The 14,187-nt window shown below is 44.4% G+C and overlaps 1 protein-coding gene across 2 annotated transcripts in view; it reads left to right on the plus strand.

Annotated features, from left to right (window-relative positions):
- Nucleotides 1-14,187, plus strand: part of NRG3 (neuregulin 3) — a 455,224-nt gene that overhangs the window by 117,275 nt on the left and 323,762 nt on the right. Inside the window, exon 1 of one of the 2 annotated variants that reach the window (XM_054277415.1) lies at nucleotides 3,837-4,539. The exons of the other annotated variant lie outside the window; for it this stretch is intronic. Within the exon in view, the coding sequence (XP_054133390.1) occupies nucleotides 3,837-4,539 (703 nt within the window). Of the gene's footprint in view, nucleotides 1-3,836; nucleotides 4,540-14,187 lie in introns of those variants that run through there. 2 annotated transcript variants of the gene reach the window in all.

Genomic DNA, 14,187 nt, shown 5'->3' on the forward strand with positions numbered 1-14,187 from the left:
ATGCAGGGCTGGGGTATAGGCATCCCACATGCATATTGTTTACATGCTGAAATGGATGCAGCTATGTTTCATGGCTCGGATTTTCCAAATTTGAATTTCCGCTTCTTTTGTTGGCTCTTCCAAGGATAGTTACACTGAGGTTTTTAGATCTGATTCCATTATAACAGTTAAACAATAATCTAACTCCCTTAACTCACCCGTTACATTTCATTATTTGAAATAATGGCTGTAGGCATGTGTGAAGCCAAGCAGGACCTTTAGCTGGGCCATACCTACTGACAGCCTCCTCCTGTGACAAACAAAGGGACACATGCATAAATGAGGTACCCGTTACACGTGTCACACCAGTCCTTAAGAAAATACCACTTCTGACTCCATCATAGATAAGTAATTTTAATCCACTCCAGTCACAGATGTACTCAAGGAGATAGTACAGATTTCTTTGCATATTATGAAGAAAAGTCAAGAAAAACAAATTACATATTGTTTTCTGATCGTGATAAACATATTTCCAGAAAAAGTAAAGGAGTTGGGCTATGATACAAAATGAGTAGGAAGAAATGCAAGTGAGAGCTACCAAATACCTACGTAAATTAGAATTAATGCATGGAACAGATTCAGTTTAACAAGAGTGGGCTGATTTGAGAAACTGATTATGATTTGAATATTAATTTTTAAGGACAGAGAAATAACCTAAAAGCATTTATAGACTGTGTTTTTGTATACATCATAGCATTTTAACTCATGACTAAGTTATTACAGGAAGACATTGCCTTCATAAAGGTGTCTGTCTAGATGAATGACTTTTTTTTTGACTGTAGGATAACCTATTTGAAATACATTTGCATTTACTATGAGGTTAAGGGAAGCTTCTTGCATCACGATCCATTTCATATTTTTAGACCAAAGAATTTTTTTCAAGAGGCTGATAGTCATTGGTAGGAACTTAATTAACATGTCAGGGTAATGGCTGGTTTTAAGTAATTCACTCAAGTAAGGTCCATTGAAAGCATTCCATAATCAATTTCAAGAATAGTTTGCCAACCCTCAATAAGAATGGGAAATGGCAAGAAAATAAACCTGAAAAAATATTTACTAATAATACAGGAAGTCTTCCAATATTAAACAAATGGCTACACTTGAGTGATCTTAATAGTATCACATCCTCATGTCTTCCATTAGAACCACTGCAAAATTTAGGAGCTGATATCTTGAAAATCTTAGTGGATGAAGAAGTGCAGTTGAGACTCAGGAAACTCTGAAAGAGTTCAGGATGTAGTCGTGAGAAAAATAAAAGCTCCCTGTCATGGAAGTGTTGTAAAACATTTTTGTTCTTCCAAGAAGCACGTACAAATTATTTGAGGATGAAAACAGAGTGATTCATACTGGGCTAAGTGAACTGCAATATGGTTATGGAAGAGGCAGGAGCTGAAGGACATTTGCAAAGGCAACACAAAGCACATAGCAGGACAAAGGTATTCCAAGCTTACAAGGAAGGTGAGAACTTTGTAGGACAGGCACTCACGACTGAGTCCATATTTCAGCCACTCATCTGGGTCCATATTTCCATAAAATCAGTGAAAAAGATTCTCTAGATTTGCAAGACTTCCCCATCTTTCTCATTTGTTTACCTTGTTTGGCATCCATCTATGGTTCTTTCTAAGTGCTTTCTCCTAATCCTTTTTTCTCTTCACTAAAGGAGTAGAAACCCCTAAATTCGTGTTTTCCAATGCCAAAGTGGGGGGATTTTTTGAAGTGTTTAAATACTACTGTTACCTGATAAACCACTTCCACAGATCTGTTAGCAGAGAAATATATTAGAGGAGCTGCCAAACTCCAGAGGGAGTTCTTCAAGTGACAATAATCTAGATATCTAGTTAATGTAATATTGATACTTTAAATGGTATTAAAATTCATTCTGGAGGAAAAATATCAAGCAGGTATGTTTCAGTTGCGATATTTTATTTTCTCTATTTGTCTCTTTATACATAGAACAAATGCAGTTCACAGATTGTTTCCAACTTTTCCGCTTACTTATCCTGTAGAAATACATGACTAAGGAAATGATATCTATGCATCAATACCAGAAAAGGACACCAATAAGGTAATAGGTCAGAAGAAAGGGTTAAGAACATCTGTAAACTCATAATTCTATAAAATTCTCTAAAATTTTGAAAACGGGAATCAAGCCACCATTGGCAAACTGCTATTAACCCTTCAGTGACCACCCTAGCAGGTGAAAGGTTCGCCCAATAAGTGAAAGTACCCATTGTTGACGACATTGAACTTGGGTGTTCAGCTTTGGTGTAGACCAAATAAGCCAGAGTAGTTAAGATACCAGAACTTGTCTGGCAACCTCGGTATGGTGCTGTGCCGTCAGTTTCTTCCCAGCTGCTTCATGAAGTGTCCTTTTGCTGCAGGTGTGTGGTGGGCTGTTGTGTTTGTTTTTCTTTAGAGAATCCCATTGTAAACAAGAGTAACACAGTGCTGCCGGTTGATACCTGTCGGGTGGCACCGAGGTGGGATGCCCGTGTCCCGAGCCCCGGCTCGCTGGGCTCGCTGGCGGCGGTGTCTCCACCCCCTCGGCACACGCACCCCGCGCCCGCTGGGCTCTGCTGCCTGCAGCTCCAGCCTGCCGGATCCTGCCCCAGGATGGGCTCGGCAGCTTCGCCCCCACCCCGCACCCCCGCCCCTGCAGCTCTTCTTTTGCTTTTCTTTCCCTTTTCCTTCCTTGCCGTTCTTTCCTAGGCTCCGTTTGCCGTAGCATACCCCCTCCCGAGGGGTTTGCCTGGATCATTTATTTATCTTGTGCGCATTAAGAAACCACCATTAGGCTTTGGTGGGAGGCGCCTTGCTCGGTGCGCGCTCGCCTGCCTCCGCGGCGCTGCCAGAGGAATACACAATCGAGCCCAAGCTGCAAGCTTGGCAGGAGCTGCCTTTGCGTGCCCATTTACTTGCCGGATCCGTATATTTTTTTGCCGACTGGGTCACTGCCGCTTCCCTCCAGGGTTTCATCTTAATTTTTATTTTTTGCGCGTGTGTGTGGATTATTTTTTTTTTCTTTCTTTTTTTTTTTTTTTCGGGAATCCTCGCCGGAGTTTTGATGCCGGGCCGGACTTAGCGCGGGCGCGGAGGAGCTGCGCGGAGCCGTGCCGAGCCGTGCCTCCTGCCCCGGGCCCCGCCCGCGGATCGGCCTCCCTGGCCCGGCGCCGGCCGCGGGTTGGCCGCGGGGCCGCGGAGTGGCGGGTGCGCTGCGCCGCCGCCTCCCCGCGGAGCCGCCGAGGGATGCTGCTGCGCCGCGGCCGGGCATAGGCAGGAGCCGAGCGGGCGGGGGAGGGAAGGAAGGAAGGAAAGACGGAAAGAAAGGATCCCCCGAGCCCCGAGGGGAGAGGAGAGGCGAGAAGGTGCGTGAATGTGAAGGAATGTACCTGCGCGTCGCCGGAGCCGCACGCTTGGGATAAAAAATAAATTAACCGAGGAGGCTGATCCCTGCGACTTATTACCCGGAAAAAAAAAAAAAAAAAAAAAAAAAAAAAGGAAAAGAGAAGAAAAACCTTCTAGCGGAGGGACAAGAAGAAGAGCGCCGAGGCTGCAGCGAGCAGCTCCAGCAGAGTCGGGCGCCCGGCGGATGGCGCGGCCGTCCCGCTGACTCCGCGGCCGCGGGAGGCTGCGCGGCGCGGCGCGGGGCATGCCGTGCCGGCGGCGTGACTGAGCGGGGCGCTCCCGCCGCCCGCCCGCACCGCGCCGCGCTCCCCTCCGCTCTCCGCCGCATGCCGCCGGCAGCCGCGGCGCGCTGATGCCCCGGGGCCGCGGCGGCGCTGCGGACGGCCCCTAGGATGAGCGAGGGGGCTGCGGGTGCCGCGGCGCCCGGGGCGGCGGAGGCGGCGGCTGCGGCGGGGGGCCCGGGCGGGGATGGGGCCGGGGGGCCGCCGCGGGAGCTGCGCTGCAGCGACTGCATCGTCTGGAACCGGCAGCAGACGTGGCTGTGCGTGGTACCCCTCTTCATCGGCTTCATCGGGCTGGGGCTCAGCCTCATGCTGCTCAAGTGGATCGTGGTGGGCTCCGTCAAGGAGTACGTCCCCACCGAGCTGATGGACGCCAAGGGCGTGGGGCAGGACCCCTTCTTCCTCTCCAAGCCCACCGCCCCCCCCCGCGGCGCGGAGACCACCGCCGCCGCCACGCCGCGGCCGCCCAGCCGGGTCAGCCCCCGCCTCACCACCATGAGCCGGGCTCCCCCGCGGCCCCCCGGCACCCGCGGCCCTGCGCGGGGCGGCCCGCGGCCCACCGCGCCCCGGCACCCCGTGCCGCCGCACACGGCACCGCCCGCCAGCGGCCCCCCCGGCACTGGCACCGCCGGCCGCGCCGCCCGGCCGCCGCCCGCCGCCCCCAGCACCCCGCCGCTGCCCGCCTGGCCCACTGCGGCACACGCTACCTCCTCCTACAAGATCTACGTCCACGACTCGGCTCCGTCCTGGACCTTGTCTCCCTTCCAGGAGTCGACCACCACCACGCCGGAGGCCAGCACGACCCCCAAAACCCGTAAGTGTCGCCGGCCGCCCCGCGCCCTCGGGCCGCTCGCTGCGCGCCTCGCCCCGTCCGGACCCGGCGCTGGCGGGGTCGGGCCGGGGCGATGCGGCGCTCGGAGGTGGCCGCCGTGCCGCTCCCGTGCCGTGCGGGAAGCCGGAGAGCTCCGAAGTTTGCGCTTCTTTCTCCCTTCCCTGCTGGCGCCCCCTTTTTACCCCCGGCAAGTTCCCTGCTTGTGTGATGGATGTTGAGGCAGGAGCAGCCATTTGAGGAGAATGCTTTTCATTGTGGTTTTGGGAAGGATGCAGACCCCCTTTCCCCTTGTAGGCTGGTTTGTGAAAGGTACTTGGGAGATGCTGGGGGGGGTTGTCTGAGCGAGGGGGACCAGTGATGACCCCCCCGAAAGGGCAGTGTGGAGAGAGTGGTCCTCAGCAGGTGCGGGCTGCACTGTGCATGTGCTTCTCTGCTGGTGACGGAGTTCGGCTTCCCGCACGCTCGTCTCCCTTGAAACCAGGGCGGGTTCCGCAGGGATGCTCTCTCCGTCCCCGCTCCTGAAGGAGCCGCGGCCAGCTCCGCCGGGAAGGAGCCCGGGGCTCCCCGAGGATGTGCAGGGCCATCCCAGCGCTCTGCCGGCTCCCGTGTGTAGCCACAGCACCGTGGTGCCGTAGCCGACTATTTTTTTTTTAAGCAGAGGAGGGGGCTAGTTCTCCGATTGATGCTTGCTGGCTGGTTCTTCCCACCTTCCCAAGCACAAACGGAAGGATTCGGGCTAAAGCTGAAAATTCATTTGGTCTGGGTGCGTCAGCTTTCAGCTTTTCATAAAGGTTACTTAGGACAAATGCAGTCCGTGCCAAAAGAACTTCTGTGCGATGCTATTTAGTGAAATGCTCAATTATACTGTATTATAGTACTCTGCGCTTTCTTGGATGCAGTAGAGGAAGTGAAAAGCCGGGTGTCCTCCATTAACTCTTACTTGCTGCTGCTGGGAACATCAGTTCGGTTGAAGCCCTTTTTACAGCCCAGGGCTCCCCTTTTGTATGCTAATGTAGGGGTGTTCTGCTGGATGGTTTTGTTGGAATGCAATATGAACTTTATTTTGTCTGTTAAATCTATTTGTTGATAAGCACTGGAGCAGCGAGGATAGGCAGTGCAAGCTGATCTTGTGAATTGACAAAATTGGGAGAAGAACAGCAAATTGGATGTGTATGTGTGGGTGGGTGGGTGTGCAGGTGGCGGATGGCTGGCAATGATTACGAATGAATATCACTAAATCAGAAGCGCTAACGAGGCAATGACTCGTTTTGCCGGTGTGTGCCACAGTAATTGAGGGAGAAGCAGCCCTTACAGGTGTGTCCAAGCCTGCATGTTCTGTAGGTAGAACCTAAGGTAGTTGGAAGTTACCAGAAGGAAAATCTTTTGTGGAGCTCAACGCAGCCTGTTTCACTCAGGTATGGGGAGCTGTATAGGGCACTTCTTTAAAAACAAAGCAGCAAATGAAGCCAGATTTCCAACCCATATGTCTGCTCTCAGTTCTCTCACCCAGATATGCTGCATGGTTCTTCAGACTGCTGTGGTGTGTGTGTATCTGCCTGGGCTTGCCAGGTGGGATCTGTCAGAGTCTAAACGCTCCCTTGCAATCTCTTCCTTTCTTCCCTTTCTGTCTCGTTGGGTATGTAAGAGAAATCCACAGCAATTTCCGCCCCTCTAGGCTGTCTCCTTACAAGGTATAGAAGGCAGGAATGTCCTGATTAATAAATAGTGTTCAGCTGGCAGGACTCTCCTCTATGCAGGACACACAAAGGAAGAATAAAAACCACAATCTTGAGATGTTCCTGGCAGTTGCAGAGCTTCCTAACTATTTTTTGTTTTAGAGAGGCTGCTAATACCTTTTACAGCAGGGTGTTTCCCTTCATTAAATGTAGCTCAGTTACAGGATGGAAATTCTAGAAGTCCAAATCCAGCAGAAATTGACCCTGTTTGGGCACATTGTTAGCAGAGATTATCATTAATGGAAGATTAAATAGATTACATAAAAAAGGATTTGAATTTGTAGGGCATATGGACATTTTTTAAAGCCTACAGCTGTACTCTCCTGATACGTATGAGCATCTCTACGGATACATGTAAAATTCTTTGAGGCTGCAGTATGCACTGAGGGGAGAGGAGGGAGAAATGCAGTCTTAGTGCTGTGAGCTGCTGACATGGTATGACCCCAAAGCAAGTATCTGTGTCTGCCACTAATAGCTCTCAGTAAGAAAGGGATATTTTTTTTTTTTTAAACAAATTCATCCTAATTTCCCAGGATGAGCTGCGTGTTCCTTCTGTGCCCGTTGTTCCAGCTGCTATTGAAATGAAAGTCATGGATCCTGTTGTACCTTGTGAATGCAAATCTGACATGATGAATCTCATGCCCCATCCTGCTAAATAGTGCATGCCCTTGTGTCATCCTCTGGCTTGGCAAGGCACATATGTGGGAGGGAGTCATAGGTTATTTAACATTTCACGGCTTTTAAGAAAAGAAGCAGCTATCTTTATTTATACTGGTTTGTGTTGTAGTTTATTTAATTGTTTAAACATGTTAAAATGGGCTCAAAGCAGGACTTAGGAAAATAGGAGGCAAAACAGGAGTTATTTCTCTGGAAAGCCAGATGATTGCCCACCTGAATAAGTGTTGGTAAAGCCTTTTCTCTGTGTGTGTATTCATCTGAGATGTTGTGAAATCTCTCTTTTTTTGTGGGTGTGCATAATGACAATAATTCTTGGTTGTGTTTCACTCAAAGTCAAGCTATCTGTTCGCTGTTTTGAAAGTTCTTGATGAAGATCCTTCAGGTTCTGACTAAGCAAAAGCCACTTACTCATCAAATCTCTCTCTCTGTATCTTGTGCCTGCGTGTATTTTCCATGATCACGTATGAACCATGTCTTTTCAGCCTAAGCCTCTTCATCTAGTGCTCAGTGTAAAAGTCAGTCACTAATTTAGAAGGATAGTCCAGCCTGCAGATCAAATAAAATCAACCAACAGGCTGGAACATGCTAGTGAGGTTTTATTTTTATCAAGCCATTGGTTTCATTTCAAAAGAGTCATGCCCTGATTTTTCCAATATGCATTTTTCATGGTATTCTGCGTTCTTCAGTAATGTTATTATCCTCGAATTGAGATACTGTACTTAAAAGAATTCCTGTGTGAATTCAGCTATGAAATAGCTCAGTAGTTTCTCTTGTGTTCATATGACCAAAGGCTAATGCAGAGAACTGAGGTCAGGCAGGTGGGGCTCAACTAATGCATAGTAACCAAGAAAAGAGACGTTACAGAACACTTAATCAATACATCTTGTGAAGTCCAATTGCAACCCTTTTTTTTTTTTTGGGTATTCTGAGTATACTTTGATTTCCTGCTAAAGATTTTCTGGTCCAGTCGTTTATCCTCGTCATATCTCTGACTGATTGTTATGCACAGCATGGGTTCAAGTAACAAGCATCTGGCAGATGCACTGCTACCAGCACTGACATTTTGGTAAAAGCTGTTTGTTTTATTTTGCACTGACTCAAATATCTTTTTCGCATTAAGGATGACACTTAGATGGAACTGCGGGGTTTTCACCAACTGGAGGGTGTTGTGGGAGGTGCCAAACCGTAGTAAAACCAGACCTACTCTTCCCAGAGCTCTGGAGCTTTCTGCCAGCAAATGACATGGATTGTGAACACTTGGCATGATGAGTGTGAGCTGTCATTGAATCGAGGGGAGCACACGTGACTGCAGAGCACGTGCCTTTGGCATTAACTGAGATTAATGTGCCAGTTATCTACCAATTCTAAATGCTTCAAAAGCTGTTGAGTTGGAAAAAAAATATTGAGACAAACAACTGGGAGTTTTAAGAGCATTTGCTTCTTCTTCATTCTCACTTATTTTCTATTCACATACCTTCAGTCAGTATCACACAGATGATTGGATGTGTGTTTCCTGTTTTAGATACTTGTTGACAGGAAGGCTACTATCAAGGTAAAAATAACAAACACAGATGTGCAACCACATCACTGAAGTAAAAGTTATTGTAATTTATTTTATTTCTCTTATTTTACAGCTATAGCTTGCTTCATCTGTTTCAATTAAGTTAGAGGACACCGGACTTAATTCTGTTTTCCATTTTTAATCTTCTTTATAGTTAGGGGCTAGAGCAGCTATCATTGAATTCATAAAGAAGTGGAATATTTAAATAAGACCCACTCAGATATGTATATTGATTCTATTCAGATGTATTTCTTCTCTCTTCCCTTCATTAAAGTGATTGTTGGAATCCTATGACCTAGAAGAGCTTGCACAGCACTGGCATGATGAGTGGGAAGGATATGGCTGAAATTATTCCATGCTGATTTTTAACCCTGAAGGAAATTCTTCTGGGGACTGTAGAGTTTGTCATTACATTGATTTAACCTGTGATCACTGGTGAAAGCAAAGCCTTGACTTTTATTTGGCTTTTTTTTTTTTTTTGCATCTATACAAGGACATTATGTGATATATTATATGTTGACAACAGAATACCATTATTAAATTAGTGTATTGATTCATTGCAAAGGATTATGCTAAAGTAATGTTCATGGTTTATCTAAACCCACAGAAAATGGAAATTAAAAATTAAAGCAAAAGACCTGTCTCTACAGAATTGTGTCTAGTGTTGCACAGTGCATTTATCTTATGACTCATTGCTTTGAAGGCAAAGCCCAGTAAACACATGGATTGCTGTGGATTTGGCCTTGACTTTCAGTTTTGTAGCCCATATGGTTTTCAGGAAGTACCTGAAACTACCAGTGTTTGGTTTTGTTGATTTCCCCTGTGATTGTTTTGTAAACAAGCTGCACAAGGAGAAGTGCCTAGTAAAATCATGTGGGATGGCTTGGTCACAAGCATATATAAATAAATTTGTTAAAAGCAGAGGCTTGTTTGTCTCTGAGCCTGGTGGTTTCTTTTTGAGCTTCTCTGTGTTTGAACAACTTTGCAATGCTGTGCATGTGTGTGTGCAGACACGAAATACAAGCATGGATTTGTGCATTTGCCCAGTTTTGGAGGAGGATCAGGATCTCAAAGCCTGTAGTAACCCCAGGAGCAGTCTTTGGCTGCCTGGTGCTGGTGCTTGTCCAGTCAGTGCAGTTCACAAGAGAAACCCAGAGGTTTCATTGGAGCTGGTTAGACTGAGTGCCAAGCTGAAGTGCATCTGTTTTAATGTGGAAGTCTCTTTCAGGTTCTGCTGCGTGGAAAGGGTCTGTAGTCACTGTTACTATTAAGCACAAGTACTTTTTTATTATTATTTTGCATCACAAGAGTAGACAAAACACAGGAGAAACAATTAAATACTTTGTGTTGCGGAGATGTTTTCTTTCTCCTAGGGACTGTTCCTTCAGTCCGGTGAGGGTTGGAAGTGTCATTTAATGGGACAGGTGTGGTTCAGATCAAAACTAGGACTGTGTTTTCTCATGGCTAACTGAATTTCCAAGGTGGACAGCTCAGAAACCTGCTTTCTTACTTTAACCTTCCCCCTCATGTCTAATCTCACTCCACTGAGTAAAGTGCATTTCATTGGAGAGAGGGCATTTCACACCTGGACAAGACAGAGGATGAACATTCAGGTGCCCTCTAAGTAGCACAGAGAAAATAAATGCACACAAGTGGGCAAGTGCTTCTTGAATGGGCTTCTACTTTCTGTCACACGGGTTTCTGGGGCCCCTTGGTAGAATGCCTTCATGAGGAAGAAATAGAATAAAGCAGCCATGAAGAAAATTAAAATAGCAACTGCACTTACAAATTTCCATGTCCTTTTCATGGAAGAAGGGCTTAATTGGATCAACTCTTCTTGGTAAAATTTGGAGGTAGCAGAGAAAAATATATTAAGTAATTATTGCTAACTGTTTAAATGGTTGCTTCTGTTTTTCAATGTACTTAATATTACCCCAGTAATTTTTAAAATAAATATATAAAATAATTATTCCAGTATTCTGTCTTTTCTGTCCTCTAAGACCAGTATTTTGGATTTCCAAAGCTGTGTTTCTCCTGTAGCATTTCAATAGGAGGATCCCATGACTTCCAGGTCTTTTTTAAAACACATTATTCCCGATTCCTTTATTTTTAAATTTTTTTTTGCTGTGATATGTTGACTGCTGACTGTAGGAGATAAACTATTCAGCTTCAAAGGTAATTCTCTTCCTATCATGTTGAGCAACCAATTTTTAAGTCCAAATTGATTTACATTTTTTCCTCAGAGAGATTTTATTTATTTTTGCAGGAGTTAAACATTTGGGGAAAGCTCAGGTAGTATTGAAAAGGCTCAGTGTCCAATAAAAATATAACTGGGTAAAAAGATAAACTGAAGCTTTGGTTTGGAATACCTGAATTCTGCTTTGGCCCCTGCAAAATCAATCCAGAAACCTACAAAGTCTCTTCTTTTTGCTTTAACATCTTTTTGTTTGTTTGTCTTTGGGTTTATGGCTTTTCTTTTTTTGTTTTAAAATTTGAATTAATCTCTTGGCAATTCTACAGTTGTGTCCCATCCACACCTGCCACTTGTATTTTCCTCTCATAGGAAAGATGCACATTAGCTGTGCAGCGCGGCAGGTGCTCTTCAGAGAAATATTAACCAGTATTTTAGCTTGGATGAAAATTCAGACCTTTCACAGAGTCATGGTGGAACTCTTATATTAAAGCATTGAGGAATAAATATCCTGATAGTATTTTGTGTAGATGTTGTGCTGAACAAAGTAGTGTATAGTCTTTCATTTTTTATGAGGAGATTGCTGTATGGCCAAGTTTTACAAACATTATAGGCCCAGTTTAGGGTGTGCTAGTGATGCATCTTGTGTTTTGTGGAACTGTGGATCTGCAGAATCAGGGCCAATTTATGTGAACATCTGTGTGATTAAATGTGTTTGTCTGTCTTAGATTGCAGTGTGAGTGCTTACAAAACATGCCTGTGTGAGTAAATGTACATCAGCTTTTTAAAAACTGCCAATGTTATTTAAATGTGCTTATGAGAACTGAGTTTCCATTAGAAAATTTTCTTTGTGTGTGTGTGTGTATTCTTAGCATTGCCTTGAAAAATATATCATTATCCTGTTTACCCTTTGCCTGAAATGAGTTCTGTAGTAAAATCTTTGTGTTCTGGAGGACTGCAGTTGCTTAGCTGGAGACTGTGACAAGTCATGTGGGTCATGAATCTTTTTATACATCACTTTTAAACTCTTTCTTTTCCTGACTTTTGTTTTTCATTATTCTTGAGAAAATCTCTGGTTTTGTAGTTTTTCTCTGTATTTTGTTCTCAGCTAGATATATGCCAAAATGGAATTTTTCATGAAGCTTATAGATAGAAAATGCTTTCTAAAATATTAGAGATGGCAAGATTTATTTTAAGATTTTTTATTTTCTGAATACCAAAATATGCAATAAACTTTACATTGTTCCTTTCACAGTGTCATTCCTGTAGAAGTTCAAGATTCTAGTTCAGCAAGAACTGAGCCTTGATTGCTGGCTGTTACCAGATAGAGGGGCTATAGCACTGTGCAATAGCAAACCAATAAATTAGTATTAATAGCAAATAGCCTGTTTTCCAGAGCTGAGAACTCTCACTGATGTCAGAACTTGTAAGGCAGGGATGGAGATAAGGTGTGTTATTCTCCTGGAAGGGTGCTGGTGGTTTGCTTTTACTGCAGTGACAAGTGGTTGACAAGGAAGGTTGAAAATGTTCAGCCTGCATTTGCTGTGCTGCTTCTGAATGTAATCAAGATTTTAACCAAACCAAGAAAGTTGCTCTGAAAAGTGTTGCTAACCTGGAAAACTGTGCTGTGTTGTGCAAGGCTGATGGTTACTTCTATCTCCCAGTTCAGTGCATAGGAAAATAGGAAAATAGCATTTCCAGTAGTGTGCTCAGGGTGCCTCAGAGCTGTAGCTAAGTGGCTGAGTAATACCATGGAATATTAAAAAAAATGTGGGGAATCTTTGTTTCCTCTCCCCTGGTGAATTACAGTACAAGTGCTGAGTGGGTTATCATTAAGGTAGTACTGAGCTATCTCAGAAGCTTTGACCAGGAATTGATTGTATAATACTTCCTAAAAACAATCCAGTAATTCAGTAATTGTCTTCCAAAGGGGTTGCTTTGTTAGGTAGGTTTTTTTTGTTTTTTTTAAGGATAATGTTGTGTGGAGAGAAAATTAATTTTCTTGCTCAATCTGTGAGTGAATTCACAAAAGAGAAGCAGGGGTTTTGTTGGAAACCCAGGGATAAGCTGCACTGAACTGGTTTGGTGATTTTCCTGCCAGGGTTCAGTGGGCAGTGGGTTCAGGAACTTTACTGAGGAGATTATTCTGATGAGTGTCAGTTCTCCTGATTTAGAAGGGTAGAGGTGCTTTTATAATTATTTCATAAGTAGCTAAACCACATGAGTCTTTAGCCTGAATTCTGGCCCAGATACATAATGGTCATAGTGCTAAAAGTTCAATCCCCTTGGGATATTTTTTTTTTTTTTTTTTTTTTTGGGGTTTTTTTGTAATAACTAGAAAGCTTAAAGTAATGCATAAATACATACAGCATTGACTTTTTCCTTAAGCAGATTGTGTTTCTTTTGCTTTTAGATTTCAATCTTTATTTTATTATTTCTTATAATAGAGCATACCACACATTTCACAGCATCAGCTGTTTATTTATAAGCTGTATCTCAGTGTAATAAAGTTGGTTGTAATTTGTTTTCATCCTTAAAAAATGCTGGTCAGAAAAATACAGATTGGAAATCAGAACAATTTATAAATTATACTGTCTTTTAAGTATAAAAGACAGTATAAGTGTGAAGTGTATTTGCTTACTGTCAATTTATAAATTATACTTCTGAGCTGTGAGGACCTTGATGTGCATCACCATAAAACCAGCAGAGAAAATGCAGCATCCCCAGGATATCTAATTCCATTTTTACTGGGGAGGAGGTGAATATTTGCTGTCACCTTGCCTTACAGAGGAAGGGAGTGCGTGGGCAGCAGAGGTGACAGGCTGAGCTGTGTCCAGGCTGGCCTGAGCTGGGGACACACAACCTCTGCCTTGTCCCTGTCACCATGAGCTGCCCTGCAGACACACCAAGGGAAGGAAGTGCTCCTGATGCCTTTCCATATCTGGAGCATGTTCTTCACAGAGCCTATTTGGATGTAAATGGAAAGCATGAGTAGTAATTTAATATTTGAAATTGGCTTTAGAAGTATCTGCCTGCAATGGGAAATTCTCTCAGGTTTTAGTTCTTGGATGGCTGGGTTTAAGCTGAATATGTGAAGCTGCAATGCTAGTGTGGGATATGTCTAAGAGGAGAAGAGTTTGATACCATAATTGTTATTTTATAGGTGGCTGAAAAGATCACTTGCACTTATTGGATTTCAGTATTTTGGTACACTACAAGGCTTGATTGCACCTTGTGTTTGCATACATTTGGAGAGCTGTCCTCTGTCACCTTGGCAGATGCAGGGGGTTTGTAGCCAGCCACAGCTTTGCTGCTCTGAGGTGTATCTATAAATATGAACTGAACACACACAGGTTGAGGAGCTACCGAGCTCCTCATTCCTGGTTTGTTTACACTGCATAATTTGGAACCATGAACACATATTTATTTAAATTTTACAATAATTAAAATACATTTAGCCTTGA

Source organism: Melozone crissalis, unplaced genomic scaffold (genome assembly GCF_028551555.1).
Source record: "Melozone crissalis strain CALT ecotype California unplaced genomic scaffold, PUWL_Pcris_2 ptg000019l_1, whole genome shotgun sequence".
NCBI classification, from domain to species: domain Eukaryota; kingdom Metazoa; phylum Chordata; class Aves; order Passeriformes; family Passerellidae; genus Melozone; species Melozone crissalis.